A 21,929-nucleotide genomic window follows, 5' to 3' on the forward strand; every position below is an offset into this window, starting at 1 on the left:
TATTACTGCACCCACACCTCCATCCCTCCTGCTCACCAGATAGTTTCCTTCCCAGGCTCTTTGCAGGCCCAAGTCGCTCCTGTGGCCCTTCAGGGCCTCCAGACAGGCGACCTTGGCCCTCACCTGCAGGGCCTCCTCTGGAGAAAGGCCTTTGATCAGGGTCCATGCCCACCACCTGCAGGTAGACACAAACAAACACACAGAGAAAACTAAGAGTGGAGAACAAACAACTTTGTCCACAGAGGATCCTGCACCGTGCCTTGATGGTTGGGCTGTGGCGGGGGGGGGGAGCCCAGCTGTAGTGTACTTATTGGCTTTTCACTCCCAGTTCCCGACAGCCAACATCATTTTCTGGGAAGGCTATTTTCCAACTGTGCCCGGCTACAATAAAAAAAACACCAAACAGACGTGGGGAGGAAAAAGTGGTGAGTCTTTGATGGAGGAAGAAAAATCAATGCTCAGCGTGAGCCCGAGGCCGAAGGAAATGTGTGTGAGAGGCTTCAAATAGACTCATCTGGATGTAAAACAACCGTGTGCCGTGTCCTGCGGTGACGCTCTGATCCAAGGAGAGAAAACGATTTACTTCAAACCCTTCAAAGACTCATCCTCTGTTTGAAACGACTCAATTGGAAGCAAATGGTAAAGTGTTTAAATGTAATTTCACATTTCACAGCTCTGGAATTAGACCCTTGAACCTTCATGTGCTGCTCTGTCGTCTCCGTACCTGTTGTAGATGCTCCTGAGCGCCTCCTCGAACTTGCGCAGGACTTTCGGCGGCGTCGGCCACTTGACGTGTCGGCCGTAGTCCTTCATGGATCGGACGTTCTTGAAGCGACGGTTGACCTCGCGGATGTAGGACCTGACCTTGTAGCGGCGGTAAGCCTGAAGGATGACGAGGGCCGCTCGCATCCGCCGGTAACGCATCCGGGCTATGGTGCCCCTCCACACCTGGAGACCACACAATGAAATACATATACTGTGATTAGAGAAGCTGGTAATACACGGGGTGTGTTTGCAACCTTCGTTTTCATGTTTTGAAGAATTTAGCTCAAATCTAAATGATACGACAACATGGGTGAAGTCAGGGAGAGTAAAAGTCCTCAACAGAAACATATCACTGTGTGTTTGTGAGGCTTCTTTCTTTTCAGAAAGCCGTGCATCTTCCGCTCCTGTAAATATTTCACAATAGAAACCTCAGATCTGTAGAAGACTCATGCAGACGAGCTCTTTGTATAATGTGTAGAATCTATGGACTGGTCCTTTAAGCACAGGAGGAGCTGCACTAATGCAGAGGGGATTATGGGACATTTAGAACGACTGTATCTAGATCTGATTTATTTAGTAGAGCAGCCATCGCTCCCCGGGCTATTTTAGTCTTTATGCACTGATGGTAAAAAGCATGAAGAGGTTCCACCCCCCCGCATTAAGATCTAAATCACGATGACGACTGTAGCTATAAATAAAGCACAATACTGTCGCTGTAGCTAATGTATAATTCTGTGTTTCGGCCTTCACGATTATAAAAATAAATTGTTTTCTCATTGCTCTTCATTAGAATTCATTAGACATTTATTTGTTACTCATCAGTCCGGGTAGCGATAGGGACTAAAACAAGGACCCCCGTCCCAAGCCTGTAACCAAACACAGGTTGAATGGCTATCAGACCCTCAGAAACATGAATAATAGATGCAAGTGGGACCCCAGGGAACCATAACTCCTGATCCCCCCCCCTCAATAAAATCACCACCATATGCTCCCCTTGTACTGTACCCTCCCTCAGACACTCCCTCACACACCCCCTCTCCATTATTTACACATATATTTGACTACAGTGCAGCTACACAATGCTAAATAATCAGCAGTGGAGTGCGCTCAGTAAAGGCGCTGCGGCGAAGGGCGGCTCCTGGATTCCATCTGACTCTAATGCACAGCAATCATGAATATTTAAGTGTGGGGGAGGCCGGCGGCGAAGAGACGGATTTCCTGCATTTGCATATTAAAACGGTGGAGGAGGTGGTTCTCACCTGAAGGGATTGGTGAGTGATAATTGGCAGAGGAGAGGATAAGTCGAGCTCCACTGGATTATGGACGCACAAGGTTAAATCGCGGCGTTACCTCCACTGAGGAGGTCGTGTTTTCATCCGTGTTGGGTTGTTTGTGAGGAGAAACTACTTTAAGGATTCACAGATCAGCATGAAACTTGGTGGAAGGATGTGGTGTGAGTTTAGGGAGAAGCCATGACATTTTTGGGGTGGATCTGGTTGAGAGGGCGGATCCAGGAATTTTCTTCAGATGGGATGTTTTTCAACTTTTCATTGATTTGTCAGAGAATATATCATGGACATATTTAGGCTTTAAAAATAGCTGTTGCTCGGTGCTGATCTTGTTGTGGATTTTTTCTTCAACAAAGATCTTATCTGCAATAAAATCTCATAACGTGTCAAACACAAAGCAATAAGTGGTGAAGTCAGCTTTTCAGTGCCTGATATCCACAGGGTGCACGAGCCTGTGCCAGATCAACAACTGGGTTTATTCAAAGCTGCAAATCACCAGTTATGTTGTAAAAGAGCGAGGTGGGAGGCGAGCAGCAAACAGGAAAACAGATAAAGCAGAAATAAACCGTCTCCCCTGTCTGTGGAGCCTCATTAAGGTGTGTGACAGGTGGAAAGAGGCAAGAGCCGGAGCAATCCAGCCGCCCTCACGGGCACAAACACGCCATAAACGCATTTTCTGCCTCTCAAACAGCGATGGTCGGTGGCGAGCTGATGAAGATGACTCCCGGGGGAACGGCGGATAAATCAGGCCAATAACAAGGCCCCCGACGGTCTGCCCCCTCACTCTTCTGGCCAATAAAGCCATCTGATCATCCTTTTAGAGACTCTGCCATCATGGAGCCCGCCCTCACCTCGCTCCGGGGCCCCGGGATTTACGAGATCATCAAAGCCAGATTGGGGATCTTTGTCGTCGCAACAAAGCGAGACAGATTGCTGGGGTTTTTGTTCAGCAGGGGGAGTTGGCTGGTTTGAAATGCGCACTGGGTAAGTGCATTCACAAATCACACGTGCCAGGGCAACTGGTGCGAGCAGGTTGAGATGTTGAGCCCACAGGACACATGACCTGCTGCTGGATCCCTTTAATCTAACAGCATTGGGGCTGAAGCTCCAATAAAACGCTATTAGCTGAATATTAACAGCACGACTAAAATCTGACAGGTGAAGACAGATGGGCCCGTCCGCACCGTCGACACACTTCACTGGGATCCACTGCTGAACGCCCGAGTTTCCACGTCCTCTGGGGATATCGAGCTGGTTTTCCAGTGACATGCTCGATATACGCAGTGGGCGGAGGGGGGGGGGGCGGAATCAAGAGCCTGTGACACAATCTGGCAAAGCTGCTCTGACCACCAGGCCGTCACAGGGAGACACCGGGCCGGAGCTCAGCATTATCATAAATCAATAGAGCCACCGGTGACATCACTGCACTGAGGCTGGTTCCTCATTCCTTCGATCACGACTCCTGCTATTATGTGGTTTAGTAATTTTTTAAGCTCTGGATTAATGTTCCTTAATGACGTAAAAAGCAAACGTGTTCAAACTGTTCTTCATCAACTCGGCCTCCTTCAAAGTATTGAAGATCCGATTGAACGGCTCCGGACAGAACATCCATCAATTAGACGAGAGTGGAAGCAAATAGATCGGAGGGACATTGTCGATGGTCGGCAGCTTGAAATAACACACATTAGTCCAACATGCAAGGACACACAATAAAATCTCCTTATTGGAGAAGAGAGTCATTAAAATAATAATGTAAAGTAAAAACAAACGCAGTAGTATTGTTTACAGTGCATGTACTTGTATGTTCTTTAAATATCTGCACTGTGTACTTCAATGTGTGTGTCACCTATTATTTAATTAAAAATCTGAAGAACTACGGGCAGGACAAGCTGGTGACGCAAATCACGGAAATCCTCTGTAGACCACAAATTAATAAAACATGGACCCACTTTTAAAACATTGCTCCATAGCGCCCCTAGTGGTCAGAAACCTCAACAGGGTACCTTTAATCTTTAAATGTAGGTTTTGATATCGATGAATCATAATCATTCATCTCGTACATTTTTTACAAAATAACAAATATTGTAAAAATAAGAAATGTTTTCGTGAGGAATCTAGAGAAGCAAAATGTGAAAACAAAAATCTGTTCCCTTATGGCTGTGAGACAAATGCAAGTTGCCATGGTTACAGCCTTTTTAGAGTTTTTATCATAACCAAAGGATTTATGCTACTGTAAGTTATTTCAAGGCTGCAGCTCTGAAAGAAACCTCGGACAGTCGATGATGAAGCCTTGGAAAAAAAATTGAAAAGCAACTGAATAAAAAAAAAATATGGTATCGTTTTTTTTTTTTATCATATCAAGTTTTATTCAATTCAGATGTATTATTTAGTATTTGATTATCGTCTCAAGGTACTTTACAAGTGGAGAGAGAGAGAAACACTTAAACAGGACGAGACCTTCAGCAGAAGCAGACTCGTATCCACTCAGAGCACTTAAGTGACGCCATATATATATATATATAAAAAAAAAGAGATAATATTAAAAAGATAGAGAGAAAGACCAGAGCCCACATCACAACCTGCTCTCACAGAGGAGGCACTTTTTCCCCCTTCCTTCAAAAATCCAGCAAAAAAAGACAAATCCTCCTCGTTTGATCTGCTACGACGATCGAGTTTCTGCGGAGGTGATGAAAACTAAACGACTCTGCGGGTTCCAGAGCGGATCAGGAGATTAGAGGTGGACTTTCTGCTGAGGTCTGGCAGGAGACGGATCAGCCGTGGACAGTCGAGCCGAGCGGGGGGGCAGAGCTATTCACTGATCCACTCAAGTCAGTTTCTCCCCCCCTCCCCGAAAACAAGATTCAAGTTATTACAGAACAATTCACTGCCTGAGGACACGAGTTACCCCTCAGCTCTTTATTCTTTGTAGACGTTTTCATTTAGCTACTGCCTAGACAACCCCCGCCCCCCCCATCCTGTAAAAAGCTCCCCAACACTCGTCACGTCTTGATAAACCCACTGCTACACAGAGACCATGTACAGCTTTGGAAAGCAATTAAAGCAGCGGCTCAGAATACACAAGGGGAGATGTGTGTGTGTGGGGGTGGGGGTTCTCTTCCCGTCATTGTTGCGACGCTGACGGTTACTGTGATGTGGATGGCTGAGCTTGAATTTATGAAATATTCATTTTTTTTAACCACAGAGCGAAGGGAGGTGTGGGGGGGCCCCAATGTTTAATTTATAACTTCTGTATTTATGTGGGATTTTTCAGGCCCACGTTTATTTAAGAGGCCATTTCTCTCACAGGGCTGGTGACCGAGCTGCTCCGTCCTGTGAAGAGATCCCTGTGTTGTTGTTGTTGTTGTTGTTGTTGTTTGTAGCACAACAGGAAGATGTGGAGCACCCAGGCCTGACTGTAATACGTGTGACGCTGGAGTGGATGTAGCTCCACCACACTGAGGACGAGGGGAGAGGGAGCACAAGAGGAAACTCAAGCTGCAAACAGGAAACAAAACCCAACATCAAAACGCTTGTTTCGACAGAGATCGTCAGAAACATACCAGTACGGTTGAGCCCTGAGTAGAGCTCCTCTAAAAACGCCCTGTCACACAATGTGGGGTTCTTCCCTGGGTCATGTCCGACCCGTCCGCATGGAAATCGCTTGAGTAGTTTTTTAAACAAAACAAAACCTCGGTGGAGGAAATGAGTAAAGGACGGAGGGAAGAGCAGGATTAAATAGAGCTGTGAACAAGCCCCGCCTCCTGCTACCCCCTCCTCAGTGAAAGCGCGGTTATGGTGATTTAAAGAGGTAAAATAAAAACACAGCTACAGAAAAAACAACAACGGTCTCACAGGCTGGTTTGGCAGCGGCACGGTGGCACGGGGACCGATTTGCAGATTGTGGTTTTTTTCAGTTGTTTTATGGGGCAAATTAAGCAGCATCATTATGGATCCATGAGGAGAACGGAGGGATGAGAAGTGTGTCTGAGCCGGTGACGGCCCTGGCACCGTGGGACCGGCTGGCATAAGGCGATGTGGTGTGCCAGGGGCTGATAAGGGGATTGCTCTGCCCGGCAGATCAGACTCGGCCGGGGATGTTTGTCTGAGGAACAGCATGATAGACACCGGAGTCAATTCTGCTGTCACGCCACTATTTGATTTTGTGTGTTGGTGAGTGCATGAGCCAGCATGCATGTGTGATGCACATACACACATGCATGCCTGGCCCCAACATTGACAGAGGGCAAGATTATTAAAAAAAAACGCCTGCTGCTGCGCCTCCTCCGCCGCCAGGCTGTAATGTTTGTTTTGCTGGAGGAGCTGCTCCTCCTCCTCTGGGCTTTGGCTTCCTCATTGAAGTCCGCTTATTGAGGGAGATACAAGATAAGGTTCTCCTGAGGGAGCGGGGGAAGAAACGCCCGTCTGCTGCGTCTGTGGGAAGAGCTCGCAAAGGGTCGCGCAGATCAATACAGAGGTCAAGCAATCAATCGGCTACAGAAGTCAAAACCCTTTCAAGCCCGAGAGCTCGGAGAAACTCCCCGAGACACACCAACGCAACATGGTGTGGAGGAATCTGCCCACAGGAGTCTAATGTAAAAACAGTTAGGGGGAAATGTGTCCATGCTGCAGGAACGAGTCCTTAAAGTGGCCTGATGATGGATGCGGAGTCTTTGTTATACACCAACACAGAGCTGACAGACTCAGACGTGACGTTTTGAAGCATCCAGGCGATTCTCTTAGCGTGTCCTTAATTTGAGAGCCAGCGAGAGCAGCGCTCCACGTTTTACAGTCGCTCCGTCTATCACGGTTACAAAGTCCTGCTCTGCACGCCGGTCAGCGAACGCAACACGAGCACAGCGTGTTGACCCCGGGGACCTGAAGGTGTCGTGCAGCCAGTGACGCGTGACGAGCTTAGCAAACACTGAATACAGACACACACACAGTGATCAATACTCAGAGAAGTTAAAACAGCTGAAGGAGAAAGTAATAAACTGGTCACAGAGTATTCAGGGGATTCGTGGTACGACGTCCAGTTTGAGAAAAAATAAATAATGTTATATCTCGTACAGTAGCTTTAAAATTTGAGTAGAGTCTGGTTTTTATTTCGTCTCTGATTATTCATCTGCAGAACAAGAGCTTGTGAATTCCAGCGTGAACACGACTCAAGGCCCAGATCAGATAATAGTCGTTGATGACTTCATTAACAGAGACAAATGTTTGTGAACTCTAAATACTTGCTAATGCAGCTCATTGGTTTGAAGTCAAGGGACAATCAGGGGAAATAAAGAAATGTACTGAAACCCTGAGTTAGTCCCGCTCACCTTCTGGAGGAAGAGGACGATTCTTTGGAGCATCTCGGCTCGCTGCTCCTCGAGGCTGAAGAGGGTGCGCGGCGTGCGGATGAAGACCTTGGTTTTGCCGTAGGCGACGTCGTGGTCAAACCCGCAGCCCTGCATGAGCCTCTTCACGGCCTCTTTGTCCGATGGCAAGTCGTGGTTCGGCCACGTGAACTCCGAGATCATCTTGTATCTGGAGGACGGACAAAGTGCTCGATGTGAGAAAGTAATGTTATACTAAATAAATGTTAATTTCCAAGCCAAGCCAAAACATGTGAATCGCCCCCTAGAGGCTGGCAGCAGTAAAGGTCGTAAAGCCTGTCTCCTCCATGTTATCAGAAGGACCAAACCAAAAAGTACGAATAAATATTTTATTTTAGGTAGGATAACAATATTTTCAGTATATTTAAAGTATGCCTGCAAGTATTTATTACATAATTGGTAAATCGGTCAATTATTGTCTCAGTCTGTAAAGTTGTTCAGTGAAAAATGCTCAGCATAACATCCTTGATTACAACGTGACACATTAAATGTGCATTAAACTGTTGAAATCCCCCAAAACTTCTATTTATTATAATGTGAAACTATGAAAAACTAAAATCTCAAATTTGAGAACATCAAACTGTTTGACATTCGGCATTTTAGCCTAAAAATATGATCAAAACTTGGATCAATGGAGATTATGACACGATTCTGAGAAAGCAGTGAAACTCCACCATCCAAAGATCCCAGCGTTTGTTCACAGACTGAATCCCGTGTGGTTTCACAGACAAACGACTGACAATGCTGTGATGTAACCACGTCCTGGTGCGTCAGTGAGGGGGACCGGAGTCACCGAGACGACCTGAGAGCACGTTATGTAAAGACTCATGAACTAATCCTGGTTTCCACGAGGGCAGTGGGCGAGTGTGAACAGCTGGGGAGTAAGGACGAGTGCTACAACAAGTGTTTGTGTACGATTAGTGTAACGTAAGTGTGTTTGTGATGTTTTGTGTTAATGTTCTAATTCTAAAAGTCTTTGGCTCAGATCTGAAGTCATCTGGTGACAGAGGGTTGTAAACAAAAGCTGAATTAATTAGAAACCAGATCTCATCTATGACACAGTCAGCAAAGAGCCACATGAGGACGAAGCTCTCAGGGTTTTCTATTTGAGATTCAAGAGACTGGAAGCTGAGGTCATGAATATTATTTTTTGTAATGTCAAGTGTGTTAATTATCAGCCCAACACGTGATATATAGAAACACCAGGAGACGACTGTGCGTAGAGGGGTTGTTGCGTCGGCGTCGTACCTCTGCAGGAAGCGAGGGTACGTCTGTCTGTAGGCGAAGCCGGCGCGCCGCACCCTGACGTTCTCCAGCAGGCCGAGGTACTCCACCTGGTGGCGGCAGCGCTCCTGCTCGAACAGCAGCGGGGACTTAACGTCGTTGGGCTTGATGCAGCGGACGTAGTAGGGCTCCTGCAGAGGGGCACCAGGGGGCGACAGTGAGTCAACTGGACATGTATTTAATCCACATTCCCAGTTAACGCCTGGTGGGAGCTCCTCACCTTGCACGTCAGGTTCTCCACCAGCGCGATCATGGAGTTTTTGAAGAGCGTGGCGGCGGTGAGCGGCCGTTTGGTGACCTCGGTGATGCTCAGTTTGCCCTCGGGCCACATCCCCTTCAGCACCGGGTTAGAACTAAACAAGGGCAACATTGAGTAGAGAGTGTGGTAAAATACAAATCACACAGAAACGACTGAACCTCACATTTATTATCAGCAGAGAGAAAACACCAGAGGACTGAAGAGAGAGGAGGAAGAACCGAGAGGAGATTAAAGGTACTAATCCTGCGCTGCTCCTTCTAGATTCTTCATGTAATCGAAGTGCTGAGGTGAGAGGTGATTGAAGTGGTGTGTGTTCCTCAGTGTGTGTGTGTGTGTGTGTGTGTGTGTGTGTGTGTGTGTGTGTGTGTGTGTGTGTGTGTTACCTGTTGTAGAGCAGTCTCTTGAAATCCTGGAACAGTGTGTCTTTGTTCTTGTCAATGAAACCCACCACAGAGTACCTGTGAACAGAGGGAGGCAGGTAAATACATCTGAGTGTGCACTCACTGTTGTTGTGTTACTCTGGACTCACTGTTGTTGTGTTACTCTGGACTCACTGTTGTTGTGTTACTCTGGACTCACTGTTGTTGTGTTACTCTGGACTCACTGTTGTTGTGTTACTCTGGACTCACTGTTGTTGTGTTACTCTGTGCAAACTGTGCTGCTTTAACCAGGAACGTCATAAACACATTATTCCGAGTGATTCCCTTCAGCCACAGAGCTGCGTTGTGCCCATGCTGTGAGTATGTGAGACACGCTCTACATCTTTGTGTAAATGGCTCCGGGATCAGCCAGTCAGGCCTGACACTCCTCACCCCCCCGAGTCGTCCCTAAGGTGGGACACACTTAGTCCTCACAAATGGGCTCAGCTCGTTTTTTGGGGGCTCAGCACATGTGATTTAGTCATTAAACGACGTCCAAGTACTTCAGGGACTGGGACATGCATGGTGCTGTCACTTTAGGGGGCATTAAAATGTCAATTAATGTTCCAAGTGTGTGTGTGTGTGTGTGTGTGTGTGTGTGTGTGTGTGTGTGTGTGTGTGTGTGTGTGTGTGTGTGTGTGGCTTGAGAGGCCTTAATCCTGCAATTAGCGATTTCTACGGCCACTTAGGGGCAAAGGAAACAAGCTGAGATTTCTGGTCTCCTTCGTTGTCGGAGGAAAACATCAGATTCTTTGGCCACGAAATGTTCCACATGTTCTGGACATTTTCCTGCTGTGTTCTCATATGGACATTTTCCAGAAATGTTACTTGGGAGCCAGCAAAGTTCTGCTACATGTATGGAGCAACTGAGTCTAGACCCTTCTATAAAAAATTACACACTTTAAAAAAGCACTCGGGCTGAGTACAACTTGTGTAATGTCCTTTTGTCCAATTCCTCAGAGATTTTCATCAGAAGGTTATTTAACAACTTGGCTCCTTTGTGCAGGAAATGGATTAATACATTAAATAGTCAGATGGAGCCTTTCAGGCCCGTGAGTCTTTTGTTTAGTTGTTTTTTTCATTTCAATGTGTAAAACTTTAAACATCAGACAAGGTGCAAAGTCTAAAGAACGACACTGAGACGTCATTAAGTTTTCAGAGGGATTGGAGGTTACATGTCGAAGCTGCTGTTTCACGTGTTGCTCAAGTTAACAGTAAAGTTTGTGTCTTACTTTTTCTTAACGTGCACATAAATAACACTTTGGAAAACAAATACACAAAAAACAACAGAGCACAAAGTGAATCCCTGAAGCAATTCTGTTTTCAAAGGGTCAAAAATAAGAAGCATCACTTTCTTTAAGCTCAGACTTGATCGTCCTGCTTCTATCGACGTTTCCCACATTGTGAGACTGAGGTTCGAGTCGGGACCTCTGAGGCATGAATATGTAAAAAAGTACTAATGTGGGAGAAGGAGGATGAATCACCGGTTTTGCGATACTTACATCACGTCTCCTGCGTAGTGTCTGATACGAAAGTCCCGGTCGAACTCCAGACTCTTGTCGGTGGGTGAGAGCTGCAGAGCGACAGAGAGCGACGGGTGATTAAGGTTTCACAGAATCATAAGAGCAAAGAAAAATACTCAAATCAGAATCTGAAAAATGTATTTACAACGTCATTACTACTCTGGTGTTTAAATCTAAAATACTAAAAGGTCGTTGCACATTCAGACTGATGACCACCGACCACCAGAATCTACTTAGATCAACTTCGAGTCAACACAACATTTATAACAAATTTAAAAGGGTTCCCATGAGGCGTTCTTTAGAGAACACGTACAAGAGTCCTGTAAGGGCCACAGTGACCTTTGACCTCCAAAATCTAAGCGGTTCATCCTTGAGGTCAGAGGAATAAAGAGGATATTGGTTGTTTCAACCTCCCTGGACTCGGAGGTGTGTGGTTTTTCAACATCTGGACATCTTCTGTAAACTGTCCATCCTTGTAAATACTAGATTTGGACATTAAAAACTGTCCAGACTCTGTTACAACTCTAAACACATGTCAAACTGTGCATGTTTATGATCCATTTGCAGAAGTTGTCAAAGCTCCTGTGACGACGGATGAAGTGGGGCGGGAAAAAACACTGAACGCTGTCAGGAGACGAGAGGAAGAGATAGAAGAAGAGCGAGAGATCGTGAGAACGTGCAAGACTGAGATGAAGAGCATTCCAGAATGTGGTGCAACAGAGACGAGGATGAGGAATGAACGTGATGTGATGGGAAGAGACAGAGCGAGTGAAAGAAAACGAGTGTGAGAGCGCATGTGGGAGAGCGATGCCTGTATTTAGGCCAGAGAGCAGAGGAGCATGAATGGGAAGAGAATTCTGAAAGAGCTCGATGAGTCTTCTTGCAAAGCAGCGCGTGACAAGTGTGAGATGTAGGAGTGAGGTTGAATGTGTGTGTTCGTGTGTGACATCAGAGATTAAGGGGGAGCAGGAGCAGGAAGCAGAGAGATTAAAGTTACAGCTGCAAATGGGAGAATAAAAGATACAGATGTTTAAAAGAAAACACGTGTTGTTATCTACATTTCATCTTCAGTTTATTATTAGTTTATGAATTATGACTTTTCCTGCATTTAGAAGTACATAAAGTTACAGTTTTAGGCATAATTACTTTTGTGAGAGTTAAAGAATTGTTCCAGCTTCAAAATCCAGTGAAAATGTTCTTAACCTTCTTATATATTTAACATTATATCTCATAACATGGGCACTGGAAACTGTGATGGGTCAGAAAAGTTTATTTTTCACTTTCTTTAACATCGTGGTGATTTCTGATATTTTTCAACATTTTCACCAATTTCTCTGGGAATAATATATAATTAATTAATTTGGTAATTAATTAGTGGACTGATGTCTGCGAGTGTGAGAAATATATGAGCTCTACTGAGTTTTTATGATCTTTCAACCAAACACAAATACACATACACAGAACTATACAAACACACACAACTCAACAATCCCTGATACATGATGCAGGAAACCCATGTCCCTGTTGAAATAAGGAATTGCCGTCTTGTTAGCGTGATTACGAAAACGCTCATCGGTTCAGTAGCTTCTGAGCGACGCTGCAGACAGACTGACAGACGGCAGCGAAAACTCTGCAGAGGCAAACAAATAAAACTTTTACAGCCGCCACAATTTACCGAGCTGCTATTTGTGTGTGCCGAGCCAAAGCTGTTTGTTCCGTTACCGCGAGGATGACTCACCGAAACGCAAACTCTCTGACAATCACAGGCTCAAGTGAGGAAATATTACAAACAGAAGCAGGAATGTTTGCATCAGGGAGCTGAAGGAAAACCAGTTCAGGCCCAGAATCAAACCCACAAAGAGCCTCTCGCTAAATCATCACATCCAAGTGAAAGTCCTCAAGTGAAATCATCAAACTATTTACCTCCCTGGCACTTAGGAATCTACTGAAGCCTTGAAGTGCCTCCAACAATCCTCTCTCAGGCTTTTTATCGCCAACAGCTCCGCGAACAAAGGAAGGAGAACGTTATGAAGACAGATGATTTTGTTTGCAACACTCTCTGGAAGTACCACACTGCATAATTTAACGGTTCCACTGGCGTTTGAATAAGCTCTTAATGCCCCGGATCTTGATTTTTAAACCGTCTGGACCGTCCCTGTGGGCAACAAACCCAAACCCTTCCAACTGTCCGACGTCTCGCAGATAATCTGTGGAAACTCAAAACACACACACACTTGTCAGAGGGAGAGCATGAGTGACGTCTGCAGGAAACACACACACACACACAGAGAGACAGACAGACACACACACCAAGAGCAGACAGACACACACACAGAGCAGACAGACACACACACAGATGCACTGACAGACAGACAGCCTGCATCTACTGGAAGCCACAGTGCCCCTCATCCATCTCAATCAGTCACACTTCATCACACACACACACACATGCACGCTGAGAACACACACTCACTCACACACACACACACACACACTCACACAGACATGCATGCACGCTTGCACATCTTGGCAGCTTCATTATTAGCACCTCCTCCACGTTTGGGATTCAGCCGAGTGTTAAGATCGAGGGTGTGTCACTGGTGGAGGCGGAGGAGGTGTGTGTGGTGTGTGTGTGTGTGTGTGTGTGTGTGTGTGTGTGTGTGTGTGTGTGTGTGTGTGTGTGTGTGTGTGTGTGTGTGTGTGTGTGTGTGTGTGTGTGTGTGTGTGTGTGTCTGTGTGAGAGGGAGGGCAAACCAATAGAGCAACAAGGTCAGAATAACGATGTGAAGACAGGAGCGTAAACCTGAATCAAAAAGGAGAGTTTGTCGTTGCCCTCTGAATTTAATCAGTGTAAATTAAATCTTGATTTTTGAATTTTTCAGTATAATATATCACAACACAAAGAACTGACTCCTGTTAATTGCATTAACATTGCAGAATGATAATTGATAATTATGAGTTATATGGTTTATAATTATTTGTTTACAATTATTATAAGTTTTAGTGTTTAAGTAACTTTTACTTGTGGCTTAAGAAGAGCAGGTTAAAACTAGATCATTCTTTATTTTGATTTGATTTCCTGTACAAATGATTTTTATTGGTTATAGAAGAAATTAAAAAACACATAAAATTGGTTAATAATAAGTTTGACCAGTTCGAGAGCAGCACCAAAAACCGGTGGAGGAAGAAACTCGTGTGAATTCTTTCCCCTTCAGGAAACAGAACCGGAGCAATGCACTTAACCCGCGGTCGCTCCAGTGGAAATGCGAGTGAAGCTAATTCAGGCAGTAAAACACAGTGATTATGTCGAGCAGCTTCAGGCGTTTCGCTCCATGAATGTAAAACAGGGACGGAGCTGAAAAAAATTATAAAAAACGAGCAAAGTCAGCAAACTTCTCCACCAGCTTCAAAATAAAACACCAGTAGCTCCAGTAAAGTGCTGAGGTTGCATCTAATGTGCTTTTTATTTTTTCCAGTTCATCGTTTGGTCTGAGGAGGAACACATGATCTTTATATATATATTCACCGGGATTGACCCAGAGAATATTTCACGTAACTTAGAAGATTAATCATTTATCAGAACAGATTATAATAAAACTAAATACTAAAAGATTTATGGACAAATGGTTTCAGCTCTACTTTTTTAAGGATTCCAGATTTTAAAGTGGTTCCAGAGTGAGTTACTGAAACCAGACAGAGGAGAAGAAGAAAGACATCTATCAGGAAACGTTCCAATTCTAATAACTCAAATAAAGGGCAGGGCAGAGCAGGTGGGGGGTGCAGGCGGAGCAGGAGACAGCAGGAGAGGAAACTGTGAACAGGAAGGGAAGTGAGGTGAGAAGCTGAGAGACGGAACCAGAGGAAATAGCAGGAACATGTTGAACTGTCTGTGTCGGGAACAGCAGCATCTGGGGCTGAAGTGATGATGAGATGCTTCTCACCTTCAGCTCTCATCACCGTGACGCGAGAGAAGAAAGATCACAATCAGCTGTTTTAATCACATCGGGCAAATCGCAGTGTGACTCTCCCTGACTCCGACACCTCTCCCCCTCCCCCTCCAGCACCTCCTGCCAGCACTGCTCTGTTTGCCACCTGTGTCCTCCTGCTCTGCAGCCTCTGGACAGACACCAGACCTCCTGAGGAGCAGCGTCTCCAAACCTGCCAACAAGTCACAGCGGGCACCGAGGCAGCCGATCCAGGCGGCAGATGACGGGGTGGAGCTTTGCGTTTGATGCCCGGCACACTGAGAGGCAGCTGTCAGGGCGTTAACCCGTTGAACAGACACTCACACAACCAAACAGCCCTGATGCCGAACCGCTGGCGACTGTTTCCACTGCTTAAAGCTCTCGGAAAAAAAACACTAATTACAGTCGTCCTCGCTGCTGCTGACCTTGAGCCTCCCTGGAGCTAATGACCAGAGTGTCTCCGATTAGCGTCACCACCACACGGCCCCACCACTTAGCAGCACATGACCCCGACAGGTATTCATACACGTGTCGGCAGGTGGAGAACACACACACGTGTGCGTGCAGACATCACACCCTCTTAGTATGCAGCACCTGTACCCGCACTAGATAAAAGAGAGGTGTTGAGGGAGGGACTGTGGAAGAGGAGAGAGCAGCGACAGACTGGACTCGTGTCAGTGATCGATGAAGCAGCCCAGGGAGAGGAGAAGGAGCAGAGGAGGAAGAGGAGGATGAACGACCACAGGGAGGAGTGAAACATCCTCCAGCGTCATGGCGGCGGTTGTGGGTGTGATTTTGTTTCCTTGCTGTTCCACAACTACCGATTATGGTGTCTCATCTTTTTCCGGCTCAAAGAGCAAAAAGCCACATTTACTGTGGATGTGGTGCAGTGACGTAAAAAAAACGATTCTAAAGCTGAACGCAGGTTGCTGGTCGTAGGTCAACAGGAGTGAATCTAGTTGCGTTTCAGTGCGAGTGTAAAGTTCACCAAACACAACAAGATGGAAAACAACTGGAGACAGATTTTACTGCATGAATGCACAAGCAAAATGGAATAAATCACATTGCGGCTTCATATTCCAGCGTTTAGCTCCGAGACTGTAAACAAGCCTGTGGCCCCGTGCATCCAAAACCCGCTGATTAATTCATAACCGGGCAGAGAAGCCTGGAAGCCAATAAATAGATATTTCTCATCAGCAGACGGCAAAGCAACAGGACACAGTGAGACGTGAAAACCACAAGAGCATCGGCATCTGTTACTCATTTCAACTTTCTCTCTTTTTACTTCCTTCTGCTGCCACGTCCTCTCAGGTCTGTGGCCAACATGTTCGTATTATCACTTTATAGTGTCACTGCATGTGTGTCTCTGTGCGTCAGAGCGCTGCAGACAGGTAGACGGCAGAGAGAAGACGGAGTGCGGCCTCGTTCGGGAGCCGGAGGGACGGTGAGAACATAACTGAAGACGATCGTGTTACAGAACGTCTCCTGGAATAGACAAGACTCTTCCTGAGCATCGCTCTCTTTTCTGTCTCCTCACTTCCGAACAGCATCGATCATTAAAACACTGAAACAGGAGTTAGAGACGTTCGATCCAAACAGTATTAGGTTTGTCGGCAGAGGAGAGGCGGGGGCTCGTTATTAACCTTGGAAGAAGCTGCTGTATTTTTGCTTTCTGAAGTATTGGAGTTGCCTGACGCTTGTCTGAAACAATTTCCTACACAAATCAATTTAGTCGGGGCGAGTAAACGTTTTTCAACATTTTCGTTGCCTCAATTCACGTTTTGAGTGTTTAATTTGGTGCAGATCTTGGTTTTCCATAGTTTTTCCATATTCTTGCAACAAACAGATGAAAACATAAGCTCCTCAGGTTATTATTCTGAAAACTAGGTGACGTTGTTGGATGGATCAATTGATAACTTGTAATATAAATAAAACTGTTAATATGAAAGATACTCCACAACTGTGCCGTCTCTCTCGTCCCCGATTTCATTTTCTTCTGAACTCAACCAGTTCTCTCCTGTGAGCTCGTCTCACTTCCTCTCACATGTATAGTGACTCCCTCTCTCTCCTCTCTCTCTCCCTCTCTCTCCCTTTCTCTCCCTCTCTCTCTCCCTCTCTCCCTCATGTTTCATTCCAACCTTCACAGCTCCGTGCCGACAGACGCACTTGAAGTGACGAGCGCTACGAGGCTGCAGAGACTCTGTGGAGTCTGTACAGACCCGAGCAGGCTTCGTTCCCCTCAGAGCCTCGACATGTTTTCACACCTTTCAAGTGCGGGTTGAGATTTTTTGCTTCTATTTCAGTTGCCACGAACACACACAGGGAGAATATCTCTTCTTTAGAAAGTGTCTCACAAGTGTCAAGGCTCTACTCTGCTCCTACGATTAGAAAATAAAGACTGAAAATAAACGTTTTATTTGAAATACAAGATCAACACCTGACAGGAATCAAATGGATCTAAATTCTACACGAGTACGAGAAATAAGCAAGAATTAAAACGACAATAATTAATATTATCGATGAGTTAATCATCCAATGAACACCAGGTGATAACAGGTAGTCGGTCTCTTGGGTAAAACAGCTTCAACCATTACTCCGACCACCAGGTGGCGCCGAGAACAACTCCTTCAAAGATTCAGAGGCATCATCATCATCATCATCATACACAGAAAGTCATCTATGCAATGAAATAATTTTTTACCTGCGTTTCCACCACGTGCATATCTACATATATAAATATACAAATAGAAGAAAGTTTATTTTCTATTCACTCATCAAACACGTTCCCTTTACACTGAAGAATGTCTCTTTCCTCCTCTTCATCACGTCTCACCATGAGTTCTCTGTTTCCTGTTTTGTTTTGAAATGTCCCTCGTGTGTCTCTCCTGCGTTACTTCCTCTTCCTCGTGCTTCAGCTCTGTTTTTCATTCATGGATTCTCCCGTTTATTTGCCACCACTTGACAGTTCAGTTTCTTCGACACCTTGTGCTTTACGGCCACATCGTGAACTATGATCACAACTAGATCGCTATAAATAAAACTTAAGATATGATAAGATATAAAACTTATAGAGATAAGAAGAATAGAGCGAACTTTGATTCTCCTCCTCATTCACGTTAGATACACTCTTTTCTATATCATTATTATGAATATTGCTGTTTTTCCTCACTCTAGCCAATGGGATTTGTGAATATGGACAAATGAAGTTAAATTTGAATGACTGACATTTGATTTAACCGTGTTTTTACATTTTTTACCCCTTCACTCAAGTTTCTGTTTCTCAGTATTTAATGAACAGGCGGAATAGACACACATTCACCCCGGAGAGATCTGCTGAGCCCCCGACAGTTCACACCACTTCCCCGACAAAAAGTCCAGACATTTCATTAATGTTGCCTGGCAACAGCACGGAAAGAACAGGTCTCTGGCAAATGTTGATTCATGCCAATGCAGCCGGGTCACTGTACGCGTCACCCCCTTCATTTCACCCGTCGTTTAAAGGTCAGAGGGCGGCGGGAGGGCGACAGCAGGGGGCGTATCGACTCCTGGATGATGGGAGGAAGTGAAGCTTCACCGAGATCGATACGCTCTCTTTGCTTTATTCAGTTTCCTGCTCATCGGGCTCAATATTCCTTCCTTGCACCGGCTTCCTGACACAGGTCCTCACTTTGTAGTGGTTTATCTCCACCCTCAGATGTTTCCTCACCGCATGTCATCGTTCATTTTCACTGCATCACCATCATCCCCCCCCCCAGTTCTGCTCATACATTTCTGCACACATCCCCTCCACCTCCCGTCCTAACGCAGCACCGGCTCCCCACGCTCCCATTGGCTGGCAGTGACATCACTCGTGCAAAGTGTTGAGTCAGACTCCTGCTCGCCTCTTTACTTTACAGCTGACGCCCCCGTGTGTCCGCAGGTAAAACTGCATCTAGATGAGTCCATTCATCAGCTTGTAAATACGAGTGGAACACGAGCAGAGAGAAGCTGAAATACTCTGAACCCAGATCAGTGAAGACGAGTGACCTTCGCTCCATCTGAGCCACGGGAGCCGCAGCTCAAAACCTGGACGTTTGGTGAAATTGGATTATTTTTTCACAAACCATCAGAGTGAATGAGGTTGTAAATCTTCCTGATTATTAAACGGGATCAGTCTCTTCCTCTGGAGCTAATGGTGTCATCTGCCCCCTGGTGTTCACCGGTTAACACAACCAGCAACATCAGCACCTCATATATACCAGGGAACGTTGACTGGCTTTTAATTAACAGATAAATAAATAATTTCGACCGTTTGCTGCAGACCTACTGAGTCGTGTGTGTCCTACCTTGCGACTGGTGTAGTGGGCGTGTTTGCCGAGTTTGCCGTTGAGGCCTTGGAGGAAAACCTCGTCGGTGACTTTGCCCACGTTCATACAAGCCTCGTCCAGGACGGAGAAGATGCCTTTGTGCTGCTGCTCCACCAAGTCCACGATGATCTGGTTATTGAAGTAATCGATCTGAGGAAGGACACAGAACAAAAATATACAAGGAGGTTATAAATTTGTACTTCTACAACAGATTAAAAAGCTAAAACACTGGCAGCTGCCGGCACGATCTCACCACCTATAAATAAATACGTTAAATATAAAATCCGTACATGTTTCCAGGGGATTCCTTCTCTTTGATACTCTTCCTGTTCCTGCTTCAGCACCAGCTGGATGAACAGCTGCTGCAGCTTCTCGTTGCAGTAGTTGATGCAGAACTGTTCAAAGCTGCAGAAACAGAAGAGATTCAATGTGAATTCAGGTTAATAATGAGTTATGAATGAAAATCACATTTATAAATATCTGTACAAAAACTACATTCTGAGAATAATGTTGTAATTCAATAACAAGATGCTCCACATTCCTCATGTTACGACTTAATAAATTTACAACTTTATTCTTGTAATATGGCAATTTTATTCACGTAAATCAACTTTTTCATCATTAATATCACGTTATGCTCCTTTTTAATTCAAGATTTGAGATTTAAATTGTTTTGTTTGGTCGAATAATGAAATAGACTTATAATAATAATAATAATTATTCTATTCTATTAATATTCTCCTTCAGTGGCCCCAACACTCCGTCGTTAATCTAATCCCAACCTGTTGTTCTGGAAAATCTCGAAGCCGTAGATGTCCAGGACCCCGATGACCGTGTTCTTCCCGTGGACTCTGGCGTCGTAGTTCTTCACCTCGATCACGTCATTGATTCGTCCGACGATCCAGCAGAACAGACGCTCGTACATGGCCTGAGGGTGACGAGATAATAATCGGTGTAAGACGTGCGTAATGTAGCGTTTGGCTGCCGGCCGGTGAGCCAGAGCGCTTTGCTCAAGGGCACAGAGGAGTCAACCACACACTTACGGATGAACAGTTAGCAGTTAAAACGTCAACACACATGTGAGTCACACTTTGGTTTCCAGCCCACGGAGCTGGTGTTGAAGCTGCCTCTGATCTGGAGTCATAACATCGTGACTCATCCTCGAGTGAAAATAACTCTTAAGGCCAGGCCAACGCCGGTTATTACAGCAGCCGGACCGACCACAGACAACATGGAGTCTTTCTGTCTTTACAACAACAACAACAACAACCACCTTGGCCAGAGCGTCCCGTCCGTAGCCGGCCTCCTGCGCTGTGTGCTGCTTCTCGATGACGTCTCGCCCCGTGGCCACGGTGCGGTACAGCAGGGCCTTCTCCACGTTCTCCTCCTTGGTGGACAGCAGCTCCCTGATCACAGACACCAGCTTCGGGTTCTCGATCAAGGTCACGTCTCCGTCCACCCCGAAGGTCATATTTCCCTGGAGGAGACAGAAAACCTCCTTTAGTTAGATTATGATTGGATTATGTTTTCTTTGCTGTTTGTCTGGATTTAGTAAAAACTACAGAACTGATTTTGTTGACACTTTTGGAGCAGATTCAATTAAAGGGGCAGAGACAGATTATGGGCTAATTGCTAATTGGCTCTCGTTTGGTTAATCCTCCCTATTTGTTGGGAATAAACATATTTCTCAAAATATCAAGGTTCTATCTAGTGAAGGATTTTTTTAAATTAGCAGTACTTCTAATTATTACTACTTTAATACAGAGAAGATGTGATTCAGAGCAAAGCAGTAAATTCTGTTTACAAGCAAACATACAATTCAACAAGAAAAAATTAAGTTTAAAGTACTAAATAAATCATGACTGCATCTTGATTTGTCTTTAAATGGAGCTAATGAAGCTATTTTTAGGGAAATTCCTCAGAAAATAAACACCTAATAACCATTTTAATCGTTTCTCCTATAATTAGCACGAGTTGCATAATTGTTTAAAACTAAACTATTGAGTTGTAAGGAATTTAGGGACCCATGGGATAAAATTAAATGTGAGCTGTACGGGTAAAGAATATAATGATAAAAGAACTCAGACATCCACCAAGGCCAAACAAGCCAAGTTCTCATAGTAGAAACATAAAAGAAAGTGGTCTGATGTGTGTGAAGTGAATTATTGGTCGTAAAACGTAGTTAGATAAAGTGATAAATTCACAGTCTTGGATCTGTAATCTGCATCAAACATTAACGGGTTCTTCTCAGAGCAAAGTGCTTTTCCTTCACTAGGTTTCGTGAAAATTGATTCAGTAGTTTTTGCATAATCCTGCTGACAAATAAACAAACAAACAAACCAATACACAAACAAATAAACACCGGTGAACAGATGCTTTTCTAAATCCTTGGCAAAGTCAACTGGGTCACAGCTGGCGTAGGAAAGGAGCAGGGACTGGTTTTAATGGAGTTTTACCAGATGTAGGATGGTGGCCAGGATCTTGTACACGGTCTGAATCTCGTCCCCTGTGAAACCGATCACTTTCATGGCGTCGGCCACAGCTTTGAGATCAGCGCCGTCGTTGATGCTCGACTGGAGAGAGAAAGAAATGTTGGAGGAGGATGAAAACAAAAGAATATCACATTTTCAACAGCTGATCTGTGACGTCTGGAAATCAAAAATGTTTCCACATGTGAAAACTTTACAGAGATGTTTGCACA

General features: G+C 45.1%; 1 protein-coding gene across 1 annotated transcript in view; it reads right to left on the reverse strand.

The window, feature by feature from the left end:
- Positions 1 to 21,929, reverse strand: part of myo1d (myosin 1D) — a 67,343-nt gene that overhangs the window by 25,938 nt on the left and 19,476 nt on the right. The window contains exons 7-18 of the mRNA XM_035146452.2: positions 21,685 to 21,801; positions 20,502 to 20,705; positions 20,011 to 20,156; positions 19,519 to 19,633; positions 19,208 to 19,378; positions 10,897 to 10,967; positions 9,359 to 9,433; positions 8,937 to 9,069; positions 8,681 to 8,847; positions 7,376 to 7,583; positions 725 to 948; positions 37 to 175 (exon numbers count right to left, since the gene is read on the reverse strand). Of these exons, the coding sequence (XP_035002343.1) occupies positions 37 to 175; positions 725 to 948; positions 7,376 to 7,583; positions 8,681 to 8,847; positions 8,937 to 9,069; positions 9,359 to 9,433; positions 10,897 to 10,967; positions 19,208 to 19,378; positions 19,519 to 19,633; positions 20,011 to 20,156; positions 20,502 to 20,705; positions 21,685 to 21,801 (1,770 nt within the window). The remainder of the gene's footprint in view (positions 1 to 36; positions 176 to 724; positions 949 to 7,375; positions 7,584 to 8,680; positions 8,848 to 8,936; positions 9,070 to 9,358; positions 9,434 to 10,896; positions 10,968 to 19,207; positions 19,379 to 19,518; positions 19,634 to 20,010; positions 20,157 to 20,501; positions 20,706 to 21,684; positions 21,802 to 21,929) is intronic.

Source organism: Hippoglossus stenolepis, chromosome 21 (assembly GCF_022539355.2).
Source record: "Hippoglossus stenolepis isolate QCI-W04-F060 chromosome 21, HSTE1.2, whole genome shotgun sequence".
In the NCBI taxonomy this organism is placed as follows: Eukaryota; Metazoa; Chordata; class Actinopteri; order Pleuronectiformes; family Pleuronectidae; genus Hippoglossus; species Hippoglossus stenolepis.